General features: G+C 45.2%; 1 protein-coding gene across 1 annotated transcript in view; it reads left to right on the top strand.

Annotated features, from left to right (window-relative positions):
* Window positions 1-1433: 1433 nt before the first annotated feature.
* Window positions 1434-26137, top strand: part of LOC311237278 (myosin heavy chain, fast skeletal muscle-like) — a gene marked incomplete at both ends in the record, with an annotated part of 213478 nt that continues 188774 nt past the window's right edge. The window contains one exon of the mRNA XM_084325082.1: window positions 1434-1640. Within this exon, the coding sequence (XP_084181208.1) occupies window positions 1434-1640 (207 nt within the window). The remainder of the gene's footprint in view (window positions 1641-26137) is intronic.

The following is a 26137-nucleotide window of genomic DNA, read 5'->3' as shown; positions in this document are numbered from 1 at the left end:
AAATCAAATAAAGTAGTAATGGAAATATTCCCAGATTATAAATACATGCAACATTACACCCACTGTGAATAAGTTAGACACCCGCAGCAATATATTTAATGACTCTGATTATTGCCAAGAAATGCACTCCTGTTATGTTTGCAATGTTGTGAGCACCGTGGGTTTATTATTAGAGTTTTATATGTCAATGTGATTAAGATGATATATTATATGTTATTATATATTAGGATATATTATATCTTAATATGTGAAACAATTATTGAACCTTTATTATGAAAACACAGTTGTTATCTTGTTGATTGTAATATTTTGTAATTGTATTAACTATTAATGCAGCATTAAATCCGCTGAATGCAAAAATTAAACATGTTGTATATGAATTCAGCATTTGCAAGATTGTTGGATCTAAGCATGATAACTCAAAGTATCTTCACATTAATGAAATACACAAAAATGTATCTATATGGTATAAAGCGACATGATCTAGCACCACAGTAGTGGGTGATGATAAAAAAGCTAATATAAATCAAAAGCCATTTGACCTTTTTGAGGAGATGCCCACATTTAGTTTTTGCTTGGCTTGCAGAGTGAGCTCTATATAAGACAGTTGAGAGAGAGAGATGGAGGTAGTGGAGTGGAGATCTGTTCCAGCTGGTGGTAAGTGACACAGATGCTTCAGCTGCCATTCACAGTGAAGGTATTGCATGGGAGATGTTTCAGTGCTATACATGTTGACTGATCAAATTAATTTCATATCATATCACAATATTTGTCTTAGTTTAAAATGTATAATGGTATTTTATAGTATAATGTTTTCCAGTACAAATTACTATGTGACATACCATATTTGTATGTCTTTAACTTTTAATAACATTGTCATTACATTTCATTCAAAATGGTCTATATTATTTTTCTTTTTTAAATACTATGCAAGGAACACATTTTTAACTAAAAGTAAACTAAACATAATTAACTAAAACATGCAGTATTTTGTATGTATATACACAGTAAATATATTATGTATATATCATGAATGACGGTATAGTAAAAATCCATACCTTTGACGGTATACCTTCATATTCGGTATATCTGTCATCCTTCAAATAATTGTATGTTGGGGAAAGAACATGGACTAATTTAGAATCTGTGAGTCAAGGATAAAGATAATTGTATCCATAATTCAGTGTGATCAAATTGAAATGCATATACTTGTGGGAAAAACATATAACTCAAGTAATAACGGAATAACATTAATACATGATTATTCTCTCAAGCAGGGTTCTACATTGTGAGGTAGTAACAAGGTAACATTTTAGTTGGTTAAAAAAACATGGTATATTTTTCTCAGTCAAATATAAAAGCAGCATGTTTGTTAGTTTTAATCTTATGTAAATAATTTTTTTGTCTGTTGACAGCCACAGGAAGCCGCCACCATGAGTACAGACGCGGAGATGGCCATTTATGGCAAGGCCGCCATATACCTCCGTAAGCCAGAGGCTGAGAGGCTTGCAGCTCAGACCGCACCCTTTGATGCTAAGGCCGCTGCTTACGTGGCTGATAAGGAGGAGCTGTACCTCAAATGTACCATCCTGAAGAAACACGGTGCCAAAGTCACTGTCAAAGTGCATGACACTCAGGAGGTAAAGTAGGCTGAAGTGTTTCATACAGAATTCAAAGCAATACAACTTGCAGATGAGTCGGTAAACTGAAATTGTGTTTCTGTATTTCAGGAGAAAACCGTTAAGGAGGATGATGTTCACCCTATGAACCCTCCCAAGTATGACAAAATTGAGGACATGGCCATGATGACCCATCTCAATAAAGCCTCTGTGTTGTATAACCTCAAAGAGCGTTATGCCGCATGGATGATCTACGTAAGATATTCTCAAATATGAGTAAAAGGTGCAATATTAAATAATTACCGTTAGATAGCCTACTATAAATGTTCCTGAATGTCTATTCCCCTTCATACCTACTCTGGGCTGTTCTGTGCCACTGTGAACCCCTACAAGTGGCTCCCAGTGTACGATGCGGATGTTGTAAATGCCTACAGAGGCAAGAAGCGTATGGAGGCCCCACCCCACATCTTCTCTGTCTCTGACAACGCCTTTCAGTTCATGCTTACTGGTATGTCCTGGTCATGAAAATCCTATGAATTATTATTTTTGGTTTGGTTAAACAGATAATAAATCTGTAAAGAACCAGTCTGTTCTTATCACATAGGTTTCTCATCTATTGTTCATAAAAAAATATCAATATAATCAAAATGATTGAAATTAGTTTGTGAGTTTCTCTTAATTCAATTATCTATACATAGTGGAGAATCTGGTGCCGGAAAGACTGTGAACACCAAGCGTGTCATCCAGTACTCTGCCACAATCGCAGTGGGTCCTGGTGGAGAGATGAAGAAAGAATCAAAGATCCAGGTAAAATACTGAGAGAATATACTGAAAATGGAAACCACAGACATTTGAACAAAGAGTGGACATACATTTACTGATATGATTGTTAAAATGTGAAAATGTAATTATTATAGGGGTCACTGGAGGATCAGATCATTGCAGCCAATCCCTTGCTGGAGAGTTATGGTAACGCAAAGACTGTGAGGAATGACAACTCCTCTCGCTTTGTAAGTTGAATATTTACTTTTCTATCAAATATCACTTGGGCATTACTTGGTTACACAGTAATAACACTGTTGTGGTCTTCTGAAAAGGGTAAATTCATCAGAATCCACTTTCTCCCAACTGGCAAACTGTCCAGTGCTGATATTGAAACATGTAAGTATAACATTCACATACAAAATTAAACAAGTGACATTATTAGTAGGCTAGATATTTATTATGACCAAACCTCATAGATCTGCTGGAGAAGTCCAGAGTGAGCTTCCAGCTTGCAGATGAGAGAGGCTACCACATCTTCTACCAGATGATGACCAACCACAAGCCTGAGCTGATTGGTGAGCTGAATAACTGATTAACCGATAACTGATATAACTAATCTTAATTGTCAACAACAATGGTCCATAATCATTTGACGGAAGCAGATCCAGTTTACCTTATTTGATGTGTTTCCACACCAGAAATGACTCATCACCAGCAACCCCTATGACTTCCCCATGTGCAGTCAGGGTCATATCACTGTGGCCAGCATTGATGACAAAGCGGAGTTGGAAGCCACTGATGTGAGTGATGTGTAGTAATCTACCTACAGATGTTCCAACTTATTATATTATTTTGTATGTTTAAATGTTAATTTAAGAATAATTACATTACATATGCATTTTCTCAAATTGCCATAAGATGGTAAATAACTTAGAATTAACCTGACCCGTCAGATGGTTTGTTACACAGAAGAACCATCTGGGAAGTATAGTTAGCATGAATTTTCAAGATGAAAAGCAAGTCAATACATTGCATTAAAGCAAAACAGCAATGATCGCTTATCCACTTATCCAAAACATTTTAATTAAAAAACCTAGTTGGCCTGAAGGAAGCACTATGAAGCTCAAATTTAGAAGGCCTTCAATTCAACACCAAAATTCGAATTGCCGAGAACCGTAGCTGACATATCCAGCTTTCCTTGCTCTACAAGTGTGCCTTCAACCCACTAGTCCACAATAAAGCTCTTGGTCACTTGTCTGCATGTGGCTGACATTCTTATAATTTTTTTTCTTTTACTTATTTCAACTTCTGTTCATACAGGATGCTATTGATGTTCTGGGCTTCACTGGTGAAGAGAAGAATTATATCTGGAAGCTGACTGGTGCTGTGCTTCACCATGGCAACTTGAAGTTCAAGCAGAAACAGCGTGAGGAGCAGGCTGAGCCTGATGGCACAGAGGGTGAGTATTAAAACATAGGTTCACTATTTTTCAAACTAGCCCTTATGTTGCTTCCCATCATTTATAATCATGCATCGCAAAATCTCACTGATAGATTTAGTGTTGAGAAACATATCCCTCCACTGCAGCTTCTCTGTGGACTTAATTCAGTCTCAGTCTAATAGGGAGGTGTAGTGGTTACGTCATTTTCGTTTTTTCCTGTTCCACCCTCTGTTCCACTTAATGTATTTCCCCATTGCCCATTTCTAAAACGGTTTGTTTAAAACAAATAAAGCATGGACATTCGCATGGTGTACCTTTCTGTGCGTATTCATCCACAATCTATAGCTCAACATGAAAATATTCGCAATTAATCGTAAAGGTAGCAAAATAACAACATTTATGTTTTCATTCGCTGGGAAACTACACTGCTATTTGGCGCTGCTGACTGACGTCACCAGAGTGTAGACGCCTGGCTTTAGTCGCAGACCTAGGATCAGATCTCCCTTACATTTGGGCGGTCGGGTGGCGTAGCGGAGATTGCGCTCGTCACCAATGCAAGAGGCTGCGGTCTCGACTCCCGGAGTCAGCATTGCCCTGCGGCTTGGGCCGGTCGTCATACTAACTCGTTTGGCTGAGTTAGGGGGAGGGAAGTCGTGGGTGGTAATCTGGCGTTGTGGACAGCGACGCCTACAGGTCAGGTCTGGGCGCCTTCTCAGCGAAAGGCAGGAAATGGTGAAGGCAGTGTGACCTCCCACGCGTTACGCTTCACCAATGAGAGTCCTCGCTGCCAGGTGAGAAGAGAGCCACTGGCTGTCTCCACGTGTGTCGGAGGAAGCATGTGGTATCTTCAGGGTTCCCTTGTACTGACCAGTAGGAGGAACATGCGCACAACAACCAGGTAGGGGAGGGGGGGAATTGGCATAATGAAAAAAATATATATTGGGATGGGGAGAAAAATAGAAAAATCAGGCGGAGAAAAAGAGAGAAAAAAAAATAAAATAAAAAATGACCCTTACATTCCATAAGCTTAACAATTCGTACAATGGGAAAATAACTGACCCTGAATCTGTGGCTAGTATCTCTCTGGTGATCATAACCATTTATCAGATGAAGCCAACCACCATTTCTAAAAGCAACAACTACGTTATCATTATTTGTATTCACTGCATATTAAATCACTGTAAATACTAATGTAAATCATTGTTTCGTTGTACATATTGTGTATAGTCTATAACGTTATTGTTTTTTTACGGCGGGCTCTACATGCCCCAATTTAAAATGGTTATCTCCTCTTTGTATACTTTTGTCCTCACAAACAAAGTATTCTGCCAGGGAACTTATAGACACGACAGTAGTAGTTATAAGGTTTTTGAGCTTGTAACGTTCACGCTAGTTAGCTATTGTGGTATCAGCCGGCCGTGATGTGTAGCTAGCTAGCTTGCTAGCCGGCATGATGCGTGCAGTCATTGCACAGGTCTGAGAAGAGGACCTGCACATTTTACTCTGTCCCGAAACACCTCTACATGCCCCGATTTAAAATGGTTAACGACAGTAGACATTGCTAACGTCTAGTACGTTTAGCGAGGTAACGTTAACGTTAGCTAGCTACCTAGCTTGGTATCAGCTGGCCGTGACGTGGATTAGGCGACAGCACTGAACAGGCTGCCTAGTGAACAACAGGCTGCCTACTGGTAAATGTAGTTATTTTGTTACGACAAATTAAAAACCTTATAACTACCTTTATTTCAACCAAAAATGCTTAAACAATGATGTTAGTGGTAGAAGGGAACTCATTTTGTGCAAAAATGGAAGCTTGTCAATTTCCATGCGGCCGATAATCGGGGGCGGTCAGGTGGCGTAACGGAGATTGCGTTCGTGCGAATCCAGCTCACAGCTCCGGGGTTGTCACCAGCTTGGCTGGCCGTTCACACTAATACAATTGGCAGTATTAGAGGGTGGGAGAAGCTGGCGGGGTGGGTCCGGGTCGTTGTAAACAGCGACTCCTACAGTTCGGTCAGGGCGCCTGCTAAGCGCGGATAGGATCTAAGTGGGATAGTGTGATCCTTCCACACGCTACGCCCTCTCAGTGAGAATCTGCGCTGCCAGGTGAAAAGAAGCGGTTGATTGGCTGGACGTGTGTCGGAGAAAGCACGTGGTAGCCTCCACTCTCCCAGACCGACTGTGGGGGTTAAGTGCGCAGCGACCAGGAAGTGGATTGGGAATTGGCATAACGACTAACATTGGGATGGGAGAAAATCGGAGGAAAAAGGAGGAGGAAAAAGATAATAAAAAAAAAAAAAAAACAATAGCCGATAATCCATTTTCCCAATGATAAATCTCTATACGGGTGGAACAACCAGTGACGTCAGACTACACCTCCGTATTGGGCTTTACTTTTATAGTTTAGACCTTCAAAAACCATGATAAATCTACTTTTTTAACTCACAGTAGCCGGCCCGCTTTGGCTCAATATAACGTTAGCTACGTTAGCTAGCCGGCCCGCTAGCTCAACATAACATTAGCTACGTTAGCTAGCCGGCCCGCTTTGGCTCAATATAATATTAGCTACGTTAGCTAGCCGGCCCGCTTGGCTCAACATAACGTCTACGACAGCTAGCCGGCCCGCTAGATCAACATAAGGGTAGCTACGATAGCTAGCCGGCCCGCTGGTCCAACAGAACGTCAGCTACGATAGCTAGCCGGCCCGCTGGCTCCACATAACGTTAGCCAACATAACGTAGCCACGATAGCTAGCCGGCCCGAGAGAGAGAGAGAGAGATATCTCCACGGCGGGAATAGAATAGAGTGCATTAAAAACTCACCAAACGTCCAAGAGGATGGAGACAACCGCGTGGAGTTGACGAAGTTCATCTGCCAAACGACCGTCCTCTTCATCTTGGCATAACAATGCGCTCTCTCTAGGTTAGCTAACGCTAGTTAGCCTTTAGCTAAACTACTAGCCGACATGGCTATCCCGACTGAACCACACGTTAGCACTCGATATTATAACGTAGCTAAAGCTAACTAGCTGTCCCTGCCTTTAGCTAAGCCGACATGGCTAGCCTGACTGAACTTTCTAACATGCAACAACTTTCATCTTCAGTCCATCTGCCAAACGACGTCCTCTTCGTCTTGGCTGGCATAACCTCCAATGCTGCACGCGCGAAATAGTCAGACGCAGCTGACGGCGCACGCCGGCCGACTGTACACATGTAACCCCTCCCTTCGATGAAACCAATAGTATGTCTGCTGCAGAGCCCCAGAGCTCCAATAGTGTATCTGCAGAGCCGCAGAGCCAGGAACAAGTCAGACACATTCTACAAACGTGTCTAATGTGAAATATATAAGCATATAAGCAAAACTAGATTTTAGGTCTGTGATGAAAAACGGCCTCGCGGGAAGGGGGCCCCCGAAAAAATAAAAAAAAATTATAAATAAAAAATATATTTTTTTTATTTTTATTTTATTTTTTGTGCGAGGCCCTGTGCGACCGCACTGCTCGCACACACCCTGAGGCGGCCCTGATTGTAGCCACATACTGACCTTTTGTGATAATTTCACTCACCTATGTCTTTTAACATTAGGATGCCCAACTGCACCTAGATGTACATAAAATCCATGAAAAATGTCAGTCTGGCTTTAAACCGCGCCATAGCACCGAAACAGCCCTTCTGAGAGTTCTTAATGATCTCATTTTAGCTGCCGATTCTGGAAATCTCGCCATTCTCGTGCTTTTAGACCTCACAGCCGCCTTCGACACTATAGACCACACTGTCCTACTGTCGCGGTTGGAAAAATATGTTGGCATCACAGGCGTCGCCCTAAGCTGGTTTAAGTCCTACCTGACTGGCCGGAGCTTCTCAGTCCAACTTGGAGAATTATTCTCTTCAGCGGCCCCTCTTACCTGTAGGGTGCCCCAGGGGTCGATACTGGGCCCCATCCTTTTTTAATTATATATGTTGCCCTTAGGCTCAATCATTGCGAAGCACAACATGTCCTTCCACTGCTTTGCCGACGATGTGCAGATCTATTTCCCCCCTAAAAGCAAAAGGCACGGTTACAATACAGCCACTGTTAGATTGCCTGGCTGACATAAAAATATGGATGAGTGCACATTTTCTCAACTTAAATGAGCGCAAAACAGAGATAATTTTATTTAGTAATGATTCGGTTGACCCTACTGCCAATGCCCTAGGCCCTCTGGGCTCAAATATCCGCTCCTCTGTCAGAAACCTTGGAGTAATCTCAGACATTTTTTATTTGACAAACAGGTTAGCTCGGTGGTTAAAACCAGCTTTTTCCACATCAGACTCCTGGCCAAGACCAAACCATACCTCTCTCAGAAGGATCTGGAGAGGGTGATTTCGACCCGGCTGGATTACTGCAATGTGTTGTATGTTGGCATTGACCAGTTGCTGCTCCGTCGCCTGCAACTGGTACAAAATGCGGCTGCCTGTCTTCTTTCTGGTACCAGGAAACGTGACCACATCACATCGGTTCTGGCTTCACTCCACTGGCTCCCCATCGGTTTCTGTATTGATTTTTTACTTTTACTGACTGTTTTTAACACTAGCACAGCCGACAATGGGTCAAATGACCCCTAGGCATTTTCAATAAATGTATCCTCGTCACTCGGTCGAGCTCCAGCTCTGTCACTCAATGACTTTTCCTAAAAGTACCCGTTTTATCTGGCATGGTTTCTGAGATTTCAAAATGACTTCAGGAAAATGTAATGAGAACGTTATTCCACATATGGGCCGTTGGAACAGACGAAAGGCACAGCACTTTGCAATCATCTAGCGCAGGGGGGGCCAACCCGTGGCTCGCGAGCCGCATGTGGCTATTTTGCCTGTCAATGTGTGGCTCTTCCATCAAAAAAAAAGAAAATAATTATAATATATATATTTTTTTATCTTTTTTTTTATATTATATTTTGTAATCTTTTTATATTCAGAGGTAATTATATAGTTTACACTGTTTATTTTTCTCATTTTTCTCATATAAGCTGTCGGGTCATCTGACTCGTTCCTGGCAGGAATTAGTGGCATTTTCTCCATGGCTGTGCTAGTGTTAAAGCACTACACGGGCTGGCTCCACTGTACTTAGCTGAGCTCCTGCATCACCACACCCCATCCAGAGCCCTAAGGTCTGCTGACCAGCTGCTGCTGGAGGTGCCTAGGACCAGGCTCAAAACTAGGGGAGATATAGCCTTCGCTGCTGCTGCCCCCCGGCTCTGGGACAGCCCCCCCCCCCCCCCCCACATAAGACCTGCCCAGAGCCTAGAGGTTTTTAAATCGTTGCTCAAAACACACCTCTTTTGGTGCGGCCGAGTGGCAAACCACATAATGCGCTGCGTCGCAACACGGCCCACCCGGGTTTGATTCCCGGACCCGGCTTTCCTTGCCGAATGTCTTCTCCTGCTCTGTCTCCCATTCCTCCCCCCTCTCTCTCTACCGGACTGCCCGGTAGTAAAAACCCAATACAAATTCAAATCTACAAAAACATAGCTTGTCCGAATTTAAAACACACCTCTTTTCCCTGGCCTTTGATCAGAGTTAACCTGCCACTTATGACGTCCACGGTTACTCTGGACTTTTTATCCAATTTTCCTGTCTCTTTCTATATTGCCTTGCTTTCTTAAATGTACTGTACTATACCTTTTTCTGTAATTTTTGTGTATTTTTATTGCATTGTATGTGTTTTTATCATGTGAAGCACTTTGGTTTGGCTTTTAGTCATTTGTAAATGTGCTATACAAATAAAACTGACTTGACTTGACTTGATGATGCTCAAATATAACCCCTGGCTTGAGTTACTTTAAGTTCATTATATATATATAGTTACTAATCATAATTTAATAACTTGTGCTTTCTCACTAAATGGCTGACTCTGTAATCTTAACTATTAACAAAAAATTATTCTCTTATTATCAAAAGCCTTTTAACTGTTAACTGACGTGCTATCAATGTATTCTATATATGTATACACACTCTAGTATCTACCAAAAAGCTGACATCTAACATCTATCTCATACTATCAATGTATTTAGCTTATAATACATTATGAACCGATTAAAATGATACAACATTACTTTCCAGTCGGCAAACAAGTCCTGTTAGCTAGCAAGTAGCAAGTACAATTGAAGTTGATGTTGAATAAACTTTTAGCAAGTCTTTATTTTGGAAACTACATTTTGTGTCGTTTTTAGTCAACGATATTGCATGAATAATTTCGTCACGTTAGTGTCACATGATCTCCATTAACGTGACGTCTCATGTAATTTTCATTGGGGGGGGGGAAGCTTGGTTGACGACCATATTTAGTAATAATTTTTGTTGATGTCGTTACAAGCCTAGAGCTTTGCAGTGATAATTCTATGCTGGTATAATGGTCTCCTTTCTCTGCGTTGTAAAACCCTTATATACTCACTCAATAGTGGTTTGAATGAATCAGAGTCAGACGAGATTGTCTTGTCTTGTCTTAAAAACAGCTTGTGTTTATTCATTCCAAGAAACACAAACAAAATGAATTGCACAGGTTCTCGAATTACTTCTATGTCTAACAGGGTTCAGCTCTGCAATTATCTGCGCCGTCTCGTTGTTAACAATGGTTGCCTTGGTAACCCAGCTCGTCTCTGTTCTCGTACCGTTTTTCTGGGAGGTGGAGTTCTGCTGTGTTGAGTTTTCTTCTTTCCTCGGGTTCCTGTTTATAAAGCGAACGGCCCGCCCCTACGCGAGTCGCCTAGTGACGATCGCGAGGGGGCGTCTACCTTGTTCTTGATTGGCTAGTCTAGACGTCGGCCATTTTGTGGATTGTACCCGACGCCATCTTGTCACCAGTTTCCTCATTATATGGAAAGATTCCAGTTTTAGCGGGCCGTCCATCCTGAACAGAAATAACCCATGAGTCGTTCCTAGTTTACCAGCTAAAAGTACTTTGTCACGCTTTTATTGTCTTTAAACTTAGAGATTATTATTTATTTTGACTAGACAGTTTCTAAATGTCTTTTATTGAGTTCTTTGGCCTTTTAAATATCTAATTAAACCTATTTTTTATCTTTAACCATGCTTATTGTATTATATATATTCTAAAGTAGTATCTTTGACTTAGTTTTAACCTTTTTAAACACTGTAAGCATTTTAACCAAATTCCAATTTTAGTCTATAATATGTTTTATGTCTAACTCAACTTTTAAATTGTCAACCAGCATCCTTATCGTCTTAAACTGAGGAGATTAAAAAGATCTATATTATTCTGTTATTATCCTGTACAGTATGAATGTCTAATATTACATTAACTACGTTTTTGTCCAAAAGTATGTTTCTCTCCTTGAGCCAAAATAGGAGGGTTTTCTCGCAGGCATGTTTTTTGGCCTGTCGACACCTTTTTCCACTGAAAAGGCTGCATCAGATGCCTTTAGGCTATTTTTAACTTTACTTTTTGTAGGCTTAAATCACTTAACCATGGCTATTAATTATCTTGTTTAGTTTTGAACTGATCTATACAATAATCTAAACAGATCTAGTCTCTATTTTATACTTAATTATTATTATTTTCTAGTTTAATGTTCTCTAAACTTGACAATTAATTCCTCCTTTGTTTAAATGTAAACAAAGGCTGTTCCTGTCTCTCTCAGGAAGACCAGGGCCCTCATGTATCAACCTGACGTACGCACAGATATGTGCTTAAGCCGTGCGTACGACCATTCCTAAGCAAAGTGTGGGATTTATCTATTTGAACTTGTGCTTGACTTTGTGCGTATATTTAAGCACAGGTCGGACCATGCGTAGTTGGCGCCCGGTGGTAGAATATTTTTACAATGCGGAAATAAGCACTGACTGCGCTCCGCGTAACTCAACCCGTTATTATTTTGCCCATATATTGCAGAAATACAGGAACGTTTTGATTATATTTAAAAGGCTTTGCCATTGTTAAACGTAATGAGTGGAACCCCGAAGCTGTAAGCAGAATACAAGTCATATGAACACCCACGATATAAACGCATTGCAACAAGAACAGACAGAGGTTATTTGTTGAGTGTATGTGTATACAAAACCCTTGCAATAAATGTGTCTTAAATGAATGAAAAGCATACATGCTCTGGACACAGAGCATATATCGTGTGGGTGATATCATGACTTGTATTCTGTGTCAAAGCCTAAATCAAAACGTCCCCGTATTTCTGCAATCTATGCGCAAAATAATAACGAGTTGAGTTCTAACAAAGAACGTATTACATGCTGGTAGGCTGATAGAGTAAACTATGATATGAATATGATATGATATAAAGGTATACTGGTCCGTCCGCGAGGATATCGAGGACTCGAGTTGGGGGACCCTGATGTAAACAAGACAAAAGTCTCTCTCTGGTCTGCATCCCCTTAACAATTGTGTGTATTGAGCCGTACTGTATTGTACCCATTCTGCAATCTGTTAAATAAAGTTTTCATTCATTCAGCCATTAAATGCAATTTGAGAATATAGGCTAAAGCGACGTGTCATGTTTCCAAATAAGATTGGCCACAACGGAATGCTTTCTACTTCAATTTGTTGAATAGAATAGATTACCTCGCTCCGTTGAAACTTCACTGAGCTCAGCACACAGACATGATAATAATAATAACAACAATAATAATAGCTTCATTTTACATAGCGCCTTTCAAGAGACCCATGCAAGGTCGCTTTACATAGATGGGGGGGGGGAATAACAAAGTAATAAAGATAGTGGACAGACTATGTAAATATGATGATGGGATTCAAGTTCGCATTTTTATTGATCATAGGCATGCTGTCATAATCAAACATTCTAGAACATTTGTCGTCACAGATCATGTCATAATAGAACATAGGCTACATGGCATGGTCCATCGTGATATTGTGTAGACTGTTGTTACTGTACCACCCATTGTGACAACAGCCTTGTGAGCTCCCGCACACAAACATGATGGAATTCAGTTTGTATTGATCACATAGGTAGGCTATATCATACATGGCAGTGAGATTCATTGTTCTTGTATATGCTCTCGTATTATTGTTTATATAGGCTACCCAATACTGACATCAAAATAGATTGTATGCCTCTAGAAATCATATGCAGCAGGTAGAAAATTTACGGAAAATCCGTTGCGATTTGGAATAAAATTGAGAACTTTAATCCCTGGGTATTAATCAAACAAAACGGAAAAAGGCAGTCATATTCCAGCACAGTCTTTATTAGTGTTTGCGCTGCCCAGGCAGCAATGGTTAATAGATATCATATCCGACATCACCGTACGTGTACACGTCTGTCAGCCTGTCTCATAACACGCTTCCCTTGGTTTAGTCCATTTTTCCACATTTCATGGGGGTGTTCCATTACCGTATATGGTTAATCGGGGCGGTTTTGGTATGCAAATACGTGAAAGTGTGCACAAGCCTCGGCGTAGGACCAAGGTGATAGTTATCATGACAGGTGTGCGTAGGACCTGTGTACGCACGTGTGATAAATCCCGATCTATATTATTCTGTTATTATCCTGTACAGTATGAATGTCTAATATTACATTAACTACGTTTTTGTCCAAAAGTATGTTTCTCTCCTTGAGCCAAAATAGGAGGGTTTTCTCGCAGGCATGTTTTTTGGCCTGTCGACACCTTTTTCCACTGAAAAGGCTGCATCAGATGCCTTTAGGCTATTTTTAACTTTACTTTTTGTAGGCTTAAATCACTTAACCATGGCTATTAATTATCTTGTTTAGTTTTGAACTGATCTATACAATAATCTAAACAGATCTAGTCTCTATTTTATACTTAATTATTATTATTTTCTAGTTTAATGTTCTCTAAACTTGACAATTAATTCCTCCTTTGTTTAAATGTAAACAAAGGCTGTTCCTGTCTCTCTCAGGAAGACCAGGGCCCTCATGTATCAACCTGACGTACGCACAGATATGTGCTTAAGCCGTGCGTACGACCATTCCTAAGCAAAGTGTGGGATTTATCTATTTGAACTTGTGCTTGACTTTGTGCGTATATTTAAGCACAGGTCGGACCATGCGTAGTTGGCGCCCGGTGGTAGAATATTTTTACAATGCGGAAATAAGCACTGACTGCGCTCCGCGTAACTCAACCCGTTATTATTTTGCCCATATATTGCAGAAATACAGGAACGTTTTGATTATATTTAAAAGGCTTTGCCATTGTTAAACGTAATGAGTGGAACCCCGAAGCTGTAAGCAGAATACAAGTCATATGAACACCCACGATATAAACGCATTGCAACAAGAACAGACAGAGGTTATTTGTTGAGTGTATGTGTATACAAAACCCTTGCAATAAATGTGTCTTAAATGAATGAAAAGCATACATGCTCTGGACACAGAGCATATATCGTGTGGGTGATATCATGACTTGTATTCTGTGTCAAAGCCTAAATCAAAACGTCCCCGTATTTCTGCAATCTATGCGCAAAATAATAACGAGTTGAGTTCTAACAAAGAACGTATTACATGCTGGTAGGCTGATAGAGTAAACTATGATATGAATATGATATGATATAAAGGTATACTGGTCCGTCCGCGAGGATATCGAGGACTCGAGTTGGGGGACCCTGATGTAAACAAGACAAAAGTCTCTCTCTGGTCTGCATCCCCTTAACAATTGTGTGTATTGAGCCGTACTGTATTGTACCCATTCTGCAATCTGTTAAATAAAGTTTTCATTCATTCAGCCATTAAATGCAATTTGAGAATATAGGCTAAAGCGACGTGTCATGTTTCCAAATAAGATTGGCCACAACGGAATGCTTTCTACTTCAATTTGTTGAATAGAATAGATTACCTCGCTCCGTTGAAACTTCACTGAGCTCAGCACACAGACATGATAATAATAATAACAACAATAATAATAGCTTCATTTTACATAGCGCCTTTCAAGAGACCCATGCAAGGTCGCTTTACATAGATGGGGGGGGGGGAATAACAAAGTAATAAAGATAGTGGACAGACTATGTAAATATGATGATGGGATTCAAGTTCGCATTTTTATTGATCATAGGCATGCTGTCATAATCAAACATTCTAGAACATTTGTCGTCACAGATCATGTCATAATAGAACATAGGCTACATGGCATGGTCCATCGTGATATTGTGTAGACTGTTGTTACTGTACCACCCATTGTGACAACAGCCTTGTGAGCTCCCGCACACAAACATGATGGAATTCAGTTTGTATTGATCACATAGGTAGGCTATATCATACATGGCAGTGAGATTCATTGTTCTTGTATATGCTCTCGTATTATTGTTTATATAGGCTACCCAATACTGACATCAAAATAGATTGTATGCCTCTAGAAATCATATGCAGCAGGTAGAAAATTTACGGAAAATCCGTTGCGATTTGGAATAAAATTGAGAACTTTAATCCCTGGGTATTAATCAAACAAAACGGAAAAAGGCAGTCATATTCCAGCACAGTCTTTATTAGTGTTTGCGCTGCCCAGGCAGCAATGGTTAATAGATATCATATCCGACATCACTGTACGTGTACACGTCTGTCAGCCTGTCTCATAACACGCTTCCCTTGGTTTAGTCCATTTTTCCACATTTCATGGGGGTGTTCCATTACCGTATATGGTTAATCGGGGCGGTTTTGGTATGCAAATACGTGAAAGTGTGCACAAGCCTCGGCGTAGGACCAAGGTGATAGTTATCATGACAGGTGTGCGTAGGACCTGTGTACGCACGTGTGATAAATCCCGTTTTTTTTGTGCGTGCACACATTCTAAATTCTGTGCTTACGTGTGGAAATAGAACATTTTCTGAGGAAAATTGATAAATGAGGGCCCAGGTGTTCCTTCTTTGAAGTCGGACCCTCAAGATTGGCTGTGAGCTAATCACCTATTTTCACAGTGGGTTGCTGAATGACCTATTGTTGGGTTCTGGCTATAGTAAACAGATGAACTATTCAAATGCTAAATTGCCTTGTCACAAGGCCTAAATATGGTGCAGAGTATTTACAGTTGCAGCGAGACAGAGGGAAGTTGGAGAGTAATTCAATCGCCTTTTTTAGAACTCTGTGCAAATTAAGGGTGGTCTCATCCTGTGTTCTCTCACCTCTCCTCTCCAGGGGGGGTGAGACACAGTTTGAAACCAGAGCCTCTGACTTTAACCCTTATAGTGATTTCTAGAAGAAACATTTATTGAAACTATATTAAGTAGTACTGAAATAACTGTCTTACTCCTATTACCAACTTACACATGAACCCTTTCTCCCAGTAGCTGTAGACCTTTTTTGGGAATTACATTTTGATGCAGAAATATACCACATTGACTAAATTAAAGGGGAACTATTGTTATGGTTTGTAACCGACCCCAATCGCACAACACAAGACAGGTATGAGAGTAAGCCAAGAACTGGGCATTTATTGAACAACACTGTCCCTTTAAGGGAGAACACAAATGACTGGATAACAAGAAGGGAAAGGTACAGTGCCTTTAAGAGGCGAGCTGGCTAAGGGGAGGCTAAGGGAAGGCAAACGGAAAGGCTAATGGAACAGGGCCGGGGCAAGGGACAAGGAAGGAAAAACAGGGAGGACTAGGAGGACTGGACAGGGAGGACTAGGAGGGCTAGAGAGGGGAGACAGGGACAGAGGCCCGCGTAGGCGGGCTGGGGACAGGGAGGACTAGGAGGACTAGAGAGGGGAGACAGGGACAGAGGCCCGCGGAGGCGGGCTGGGGACAGGGAGGACTAGGAGGGCTAGAGAGGGGAGACAGGGACAGAGGCCCGCGGAGGCGGGCTGGGGAAAGGGAGGACTGGAAGGACTAGATAAAAACAGGGTAAGGCCTTGGAACAGGGCGAGGGCAGGAGCTGCATACTGGGACAGAGAAAACAGGGTAAGGCCTTGGAACAGGGCGAGGGCTGGAGCTGCATACTGGGACAGAGAAAACAGACAACGCCTGGGATACAAGCATTAATGAAATGTTGCTGCTCTGCAGCTTCTCCCGGGATGGTTAGTCTGGGGAAGCAGACGGTGACGTCAGAGCCGCTCGGCAGACTTCTCTCGGCAGAATCTCCGAGGTGGTAAACGGAACCGAGAGGGAGAGAGGGAGAGGATTAACTCAGAGTACAGTAGGGAACAGAGCAGGTGAACAGGAGAAGTGACTTGTCCCAAAAACAGAGTAATCCAGGTGACAGAATCTTCGGTGTAAATACACACTGTGAGTAAACGTCCCAAAAACAGAGTAATCCAGGTGACAGAATCTTCGGTGTAAATACACACTGTGAGTAAACGTCCCAAACACAAATCCACGTGATAGAATCTTCGGTGCAATTAAACACTGTGAGCGAAGTCCCAAACACAAATCCAAGTGATAATATCTTCGGTGTGTATACACACAGTGAGCGATGTTAAGGCCAAATATTATCCCAATGAACAATCCAAAAAGCTGAACGCTGGGTGAGTGACAGTCTGACAAAAAGCAGGATATCTTCAGTGTCATTAAACACACGAAAAACGAATAGGATCAAAGACAGTCATAAAAACTCACCCAGGCGCTGTGCGTAACGAGAGTAGGATAAACAGGGCGAGCGCGTCGCCACGGGGAACGGGGTGTCCAAGCGGAGGTCTGAGTGGTGTGCGACTGCTTGGAGTACGCGCCGGTAAGGAGGGCGCATCTGGCGCGGAGGTCTGAGTGGTGCGCGACTGCTTGGAGTACGCGCCGGTACGGAGGGCGCATCTGGCGCGGAGGTCTGAGTGGTGCGCGACTGCTTGGAGTTCGCGCCGGTACGGAGGACGCATCTGGAGTGCGTCTGAATGCGCGCCTGGAGTGAAGAGCGCGTCTGCGAGAGCGCGCCGGCTCGGAAAGACGCATCCTCCCATAGAGTATTAGGAAGCGATGCGCGTCAGGAGTGAAGAGCGCGTCTGCTGCGCGGAGGTCTGGATGCGCGCCTGGAGTGAAGAGCGCGTCTGCGCGCGGAGGTCTGGATGCGCGTCTGGGCGTCTGCTGCGCGGAGGTCTGGATGTGCGTCAGGACGTCTGCTGCGCGGAGGTCTGAAGTAGAACACTGGGATACCTCCCGTGGAAGTTTAGAGAGCGCAGTCCAGAGTCTCCCTCAGGCAACGGCGACAGGAGGCGAAGGCTGGAGCGCATCTCACGCCGGAGATGAAAACAGCATAAACAGACAGAGGACCTCCCGAAGGAGTCTTGGTGAAAGAGAATATGATACGGAATGAAACGGCACAACCCGACAAGGGACAGAGGGGAGAGCGAGGTACTTAAAGCCCACTGGGGAACTAATTAGAATGCACCACAGGTGCGTGAAGGTAATTGATACTTGAAACTAAAAGTGTGTGTTCGGCACCAGACCAATCAACCACATAATGACAGGTAGTCCAAGGGTGTGGTTGCTGAAGAGCAAACGAACGCAAGGGTGGGGGCTAGTGAGGTGAGGAGAATGCCATTGATTAACAGTAGGCTTAAAGGAACAGAGCGAGTAGGTGAGCAACAGGCTTAAAGGAACAGAGCGAGTAGGTGAGCAGCGGACAAAACCTCACAGTACCCCCCCCTCCACGGGAGCCACCCGGCGACCCAAAAATACAGACAGAGTGGCAGGGGACAAAACAAGGCAACAAACAAAAAGTACTGGGCCAAGCCAGCAGGGGAAGCCACAACAAAAATGGGGCTAGCAAAAGAACAGGGTAGCTGAGGGGTAACTAGGGTAGCAGAAGGGTAACTAGAGGAGCCGAAGGGTAACTAGAGGAGCAGAGGGGTAACCAAGGTAGCTGCCAGGGCACTGATAGCTACAGGGCCTATGCTAGCTGTACTGCTACATCAACATAGAGGCTGCGCTAGCTGCCGGAGCTAGGCTAGCAGACAGGGCCGGAACAGGGGCACCGGAGAGGGGAACAGGGAAGGGGCTAGCAGAGGGAAAGGGTAGCTGCCAGGGCACTGATAGCTACAGGGCCTATGCTAGCTGTACTGCTACATTAACATAGAGGCTGCGCTAGCTGCCGGAGCTAGGCTGGCAGACAGGGCTGGACCAGCATGAGAGAACAAGCTAGCTGGAAGGACAGTCCTAGCTATGGGGAACTGACCTTGCTAGCTGAAGGGGCAGTCCTAGCAGTGGGAGCAAACTGACCTTGCTAGCTGAAGCGGCAGTCCTAGCAGTGGGAGCAAACTGACCTTGCTAGCTGAAGGGGCAGTCCTAGCAGTGGGAGAAAAACTGACATTGCTAGCTGAAGGGGCAGTCCTAGCAGTGGGAGAAAACTGACCTTGCTAGCTGAAGGGGCAGTCCTAGCAGTGGGGCAAACTGACCTTGCTAGCTGAAGCGGCAGTCCTAGCAGAGGGAGAAAACTGACCTTGCTAGCTGAAAGGGCAGTCCTAGCAGTGGGAAAACTGACCTTGCTAGCTGAAAGGGCAGTCCTAGCAGTGGGAGAAAAACTGACCTTGCTAGCTGAAAGAGCAGTCCTAGCAGTGGGAAAAACTGACCTTGCTAGCTGAAAGGGCAGTCCTAGCAGTGGGAATAAACTGACCTTGCTAGCTGAAAGGGCAGTCCTAGCAGTGGGAAAAAACTGACCTTGCTAGCTGAAAGGGCAGTCCTAGCAGTGGGAATAAACTACACAAAAAGTGGAGGCCATGCAGAGGGACCGGGTTAGCTGCCTGGGCATGGCTAGCTACAGGGCCTATGCCAGCTGCAAGGGCTGCATTGACATAGAGGCTGTGCTAACAGCCGGGGCAAAGCTAGCAGACTGGGGCCATGCAGAGGGACTGGGTTAGCTGCCTGGGCATGGCTAGCTACAGGGCCTATGCCAGCAGCAAGGGCTGCATAAACATAGAGGCTGTGCTAGCAGCCGGGGCTAAGCTTGCAGACTGGGGCCATGCAGAGGAACTGGGTAAGCTGCCTGGGCATGGCTAGCTACAGGGCCTATGCCAGCAGCAAGGGCTGCATTAACATAGAGGCTGTGCTAGCAGCCGGGGCAAAGCTAGCAGACTGGGGCCCTGCTGAGGGACTGGGTTAGCTGCCTGGGCATGGCTAGCTACAGGGCCTATGCCAGCAGCAAGGGCTGCATTAACATAGAGGCTGTGCTAGCAGCCGGGGCAAGGCTAGCAGACAGGGGCCATGCTGGTAGTAGAGGCCTAACAAGCTGTAGGGGAGCCAACAGGGCTAACAGGGAAGCTAACAGGGCTAACAGGGGAGCTAACAGGGCTAACAAGCTAACAGGGGAGCTAACAGGGCTAAACAGGGGAGCTAACAGGGGAAACTAACAGGGGAACTAGAGGGAACAAAAAAAAAAGGCAAACTCAACCACACCGTCTGTGCTGGCTGGGGTCGTCGATTGGTCGGGTCGTACTGTTATGGTTTGTAACCGACCCCAATCGCACAACACAAGACAGGTATGAGAGTAAGCCAAGAACTGGGCATTTATTGAACAACACAGAAAAAACGGCACTGTCCCTTTAAGGGAGAACACAAATTACTGGATAACAAGAAGGGAAAGGTACAGTGCCTTTAAGAGGCGAGCTGGCTAAGGGGAGGCTAAGGGAAGGCAAACGGAAAGGCTAATGGAACAGAGCCGGGGCAAGGGACAAGGAAGGAAAAACAGGGAGGACTAGGAGGACTGGACAGGGAGGACTAGGAGGGCTAGAGAGGGGAGACAGGGACCGAGGCCCGCAGAGGCGGGCTGGGGACAGGGAGGACTAGGAGGACTAGAGAGGGGAGACAGGGACAGAGGCCCGCGGAGGCGGGCTGGGGACAGGGAGGACTAGGAGGGCTAGAGAGGGGAGACAGGGACAGAGGCCCGCGGAGGCGGGCTGGGGAAAGGGAGGACTGGAAGGACTAGATAAAAACAGGGTAAGGCCTTGGAACAGGGCGAGGGCTGGAGCTGCATACTGGGACAGAGAAAACAGACAACGCCTGGGATACAAGCATTGATGAAATGTTGCTGCTCTGCAGCTTCTCCCGGGATGGTTAGTCTGGGGAAGCAGACGGTGACGTCAGAGCCGCTCGGCAGACTTCTCTCGGCAGAATCTCCGAGGTGGTAAACGGAACCGAGAGGGAGAGAGGGAGAGGATTAACTCAGAGTACAGTAGGGAACAGAGCAGGTGAACAGGAGAAGTGACTTGTCCCAAAAACAGAGTAATCCAGGTGACAGAATCTTCGGTGTAAATACACACTGTGAGTAAACGTCCCAAAAACAGAGTAATCCAGGTGACAGAATCTTCGGTGTAAATACACACTGTGAGTAAACGTCCCAAACACAAATCCACGTGATAGAATCTTCGGTGCAAATAAACACTGTGAGCGAAGTCCCAAACACAAATCCAAGTGATAATATCTTCGGTGTGTATACACACAGTGAGCGATGTTAAGGCCAAATATTATCCCAATGAACAATCCAAAAAGCTGAACGCTGGGTGAGTGACAGTCTGACAAAAAGCAGGATATCTTCAGTGTCATTAAACACACGAAAAACGAATAGGATCAAAGACAGTCATAAAAACTCACCCAGGCGCTGTGCGTAACGAGAGTAGGATAAACAGGGCGAGCGCGTCGCCACGGGGAACGGGGTGTCCAAGCGGAGGTCTGAGTGGTGCGCGACTGCTTGGAGTATGCGCCGGTAAGGACGGCGCATCTGGCGCGGAGGTCTGAGTGGTGCGCGACTGCTTGGAGTACGCGCCGGTACGGAGGGCGCATCTGGCGCGGAGGTCTGAGTGGTGCGCGACTGCTTGGAGTTCGCGCCGGTACGGAGGACGCATCTGGAGTGCGTCTGAATGCGCGCCTGGAGTGAAGAGCGCGCCGGCTCGGAGAGACGGATCCTCCCGTAGAGTATTAGGAAGCGATGCGCGTCAGGAGTGAAGAGCGCGTCTGCTGCGCGGAGGTCTGGATGCGCGCCTGGAGTGAAGAGCGCGTCTGCGCGCGGAGGTCTGGATGCGCGTCTGGGCGTCTGCTGCGCGGAGGTCTGGATGTGCGTCAGGACGTCTGCTGCGCGGAGGTCTGAAGTGGAACACTGGGATACCTCCCGTGGAAGTTTAGAGAGCGCAGTCCAGAGTCTCCCTCAGGCAACGGCGACAGGAGGCGAAGGCTGGAGCGCATCTCACGCCGGAGATGAAAACAGCATAAACAGACAGAGGACCTCCCGAAGGAGTCTTGGTGAAAGAGAATATGATACGGAATGAAACGGCACGACCCGACAAGGGACAGAGGGGAGAGCGAGGTACTTAAAGCCCACTGGGGAACTAATTAGAATGCACCACAGGTGCGTGAAGGTAATTGATACTTGAAACTAAAAGTGTGTGTTCGGCACCAGACCAATCAACCACATAATGACAGGTAGTCCAAGGGTGTGGTTGCTGAAGAGCAAACGAACGCGAGGGTGGGGGCTAGTGAGGTGAGGAGAATGCCATTGATTAACAGTAGGCTTAAAGGAACAGAGCGAGTAGGTGAGCAACAGGCTTAAAGGAACAGAGCGAGTAGGTGAGCAGCGGACAAAACCTCACAACTATCTTACTATTTCTTTCAATATTTGGGCCATTTTACAGCTGTATGGTTTTTTTTCAAAAAAATACATTGTTTTATATTTCTAATCAAGTACTGTAGAGCAGGACTTTCTCCACTTCAAGATTCCAAGCTGTTTTTGACTGAACTCCGCCCATACTCGCAATGCACTTTGAGTCAGTGGCGGCTGCTACATTATTTCCATGGGAGGGCGCTAGAGGGCGCTATACCAAACATTTTGCAAACATATGTACCATGCATTGGCATGTCACTGGCAGCCTTCAGCTGACCAAACTACACACAACCAGTCAAATAAAGTACAGTCTAATTCACAACTAATTCTAATTCAGGCCAACCTGAAGAAAGTGATGCCGTCCTTTTTCCAACACATCGCTTGCTCCACCAGAGGGAAGAACACACTCGACCACTGCTATTCCCCGTTCAAAGCGGGTTACAAGGCAGTAGCCGCTCCGCCATTAACGGGGTCCACAAGCTCGAGCGATCATGACTCCATCTTGCTATTTCCGGCATATCAACAGAGATCACGTGACGCCGTCGTGTCACGTGAGACTAAGAAGTGGACCGACGAATCAGAGGCCACGCTCAAGGACGTGCTTGCAGACACGGATTGGGATATGTTTATAGGAAGCGCCAGTGACGTCAGTGAACTAGCAGACATAGTGGTGTGCTACATAACAACAATAGCTGATGGTATTGTCCTCAGGAAAACGGTGCGGATTTTCCCAAACCAGAAACCGTGGGTGGATAGCACTATTAGAGCAGCTCTGAACTCTCGTACCACCGCCTACAACCTGGGTAGAGAGTCAGGAAACATGGAGGAGTATAAGGCTTCAGTCTATACTCTACGCAAAGCAGTCAAACTTGCTAAGAGGACATATGCTGACAAACTGGAGACACAAATGGCACAAAACGACACAAGAGGATTATGGCAGGGACTGAAGTCAATAACTGACTATAAAGTCAGCGCCCCGTCAATGGGGAGCGACGACGCCTCCCTCGCGGACAAGCTCAACACCTTCTACGCTCGGTTTGGTGTAGACAGTGGCGCTGCTGGCTCTCCGGCTAGTGACGTCACTGGCGCGCCGGCTGTTGTGGAGGGGGGGGGGCAACCGCGAGGGGGGGGGGACGCTCTCTCGTTGTCGGAACACAGTGTGAGAAGAGCATTTATGCAGGTGAACACCAGGAAGGCTGCTGGCCCAGATGGCATAACAGGACGTATACTCAAGACCTGTGCCAACCAGCTGGCCCCTGTGTTCACCGCCATATTTAATCAATCACTGGCGGAGTCAGTGGTCCCTGCCTGCTTCAAGAGGTCTACCATCATCCCTGTGCCGAAGAAACCCTCCCCAGCATGTCCAAATGACTACAGACCGGTGGCACTCACCTCTGTGGTCATGAAATGTTTCGAGAGGCTGGTCAAGGACCACATTTGTGCCTCCCTCCCCAGTGATATGGACCCTATGCAATTTGCATACAGGACAAACAGGTCCACCGACGACGCGGTCTCCCAGGTACTGCACAGCACCCTCTCGCACCTTGACCGTCAGAAGGGGGGCTATGTGAGACTGTTGTTCATTGACTACAGCTCAGCGTTCAACACCATAGTCCCCACCAGACTGGTGGACAAGCTGATCGAGCTAGGTCTGAGCTCCGCCCTGAGCGCCTGGGTACTGGACTTTCTGAGCGAAAGACCCCAGGCGGTCAGGGTGGGGGGTCAGACCTCCAACACCATCACCCTGAGCATCGGGTCCCCCCAGGGCTGTGTTCTGAGCCCCCTGCTGTACTCACTCTACACACACGACTGTGTGGCCAAGTTCAGCTCCAACTCCATAGTGAAGTTCGCAGATGACACGGTGGTGGTGGGGCTGATCTCGGACAACGACGAGAAGGCCTACCGGGAGGAGGTGGAGGTACTGGAACGCTGGTGCCAGGACAACAGCCTGCTCCTGAACATTGGCAAAACCAAGGAACTGATCGTGGATTATAGGAGAGGACAGCAGGGGACACACACACCACTGATGATAAACGGGGCTACCGTGGACAGGGTGAGCAGCTTCAAGTACCTGGGGGTCCACATCTCAGAGGACCTGACATGGTCAACACACATAGGCACAGTAGTAAAGAAGGCGAAACAGCGTCTCTACCACCTGAGACAGTTAAGGAAGTTCAGAGTATCGGGGAAGATACTCCAGTCCTTCTACTCAGGAGCTGTAGAGAGCATCCTGACCGGAAACATCACTGCCTGGTATGGAAACAGCACGGCACAGGACAAGAAGGCCCTACAGAAAGTGGTGCGCTCAGCCGAGCGTACCACGGGTATTGCACTACCCCCCCTGCAGGTTCTATACAACAAGAGGTGCAAATCCAGAGCCTGCAGGATAATGAAAGACCCTCACCACCCCAATAACAGCCTGTTTCAGCTGCTGAGGTCAGGCAGACGCCTGCAAATCCTAGCTACTAGGACAGAGCGGCTTAGGCTCAGCTTCTTCCCCCAGGCCATCAGAGCCATGAACAATGTACATTGAGTGCTCAGAACATTGAACTGTCCACACACAAGCACACATGAACACACACACGACACGCACACTGTGCACGCTCACACACGAGCAGCCACTTAACACTTTAACATGAGCGGGCACACACTCATGTCGCACACACGCACACTTATGGCCAAAGGAAAGGACACTTTAAATTAGAATAACAGGAACAGTGTATTGCACTACCAAAGCTAACTAGCATGTCACACATGCGCTGTAAATAACTATGTACAGATACCGAGATGTCACTCCATGTTACCTGCTATCTGTTACTGCACAATGTTGTTTCTTCTTTGATTCTATTATATGTACCACTGTATTGCACATCGTTGCGGGCAAGACCACCCGCATTTCATTGTATACCTGTATGCCGTGACAATTAAAACTCTTGACTTGACTTGACTTGAATATATAAATATAAAAGTTAGAAACAAACTCGCTCTGTCTCCAAACACACGCAGAGAGAGAGAGAGAGAGAGAGAGATAAGCGTTAGCTGAGTGGCTGAGAGAGAGAGAGAGAATCACGTTAGAGAGAGAGAGAGAGAGAGAATCACGTTAGAGAAGAATCACGTTAGAGAGAGAGAGAGAGAGAGAGAGAGAGAGAGAGAGAGAGAGAGAGAGAGAGAGAGCAAATCTACCTTGTTGTTAAATTGACAGCAGGCAGAAGGGCTTGATAAAGTATATCCACTCCGTCCATTGTCCAGACTGTGTTGTTGATGTCCATTGTCCGATTGTCCCTCCACACTGCATCCATATATAGCTTCTTGTTAGCCAACAAGTACTGTGTGAGCTAACAACAATACAACAGCAACAGCATAAACTCACTTTGTTTAATTGAAACGTGGTGGGCTTGATAAAGTGTATAATCCGCTGTTGATGATGTATATCCAGACCACTGTCCAGACTGCATCCGCCATATAGCTTGTTAGCCAAGTGTTAGCTCAGCTGTTAGCGCCACACAACAAGACAGTACTTGATTTCTTTGTCCATTTCCGCATCGAACAGACTGCAAACTACCTGGCGTTCTATCGCCATGCTCTAAGACAAACTCTAACCTTAACCAACTTTGAAAGAGTGCCTAAGGTTAACCGTCGAAAGAACTTGCAGTCACGCTCTAAGACAAATAGCTGCATCTGATCTCACAACAACACAACTATCTTTACCAAGCTAGAAAACCTAAAATTGGAACATAGAAAAGTGGCATCGGCCAATCAGAGAGCGTCTCCGCGAAATGCTGCTACGGAAAAAAATACTGGCGTCGGCCAATCAGAGAGCGT

The sequence above is a fragment of the Notolepis coatsorum genome, assembly GCF_963971535.1.
Source record: "Notolepis coatsorum genome assembly, chromosome: 11".
Taxonomy (NCBI): Eukaryota; Metazoa; Chordata; class Actinopteri; order Aulopiformes; family Paralepididae; genus Notolepis; species Notolepis coatsorum.
Note: the sequence above shows the minus strand (reverse complement) of the source record. Positions and strands in the feature narration are given on the sequence as shown.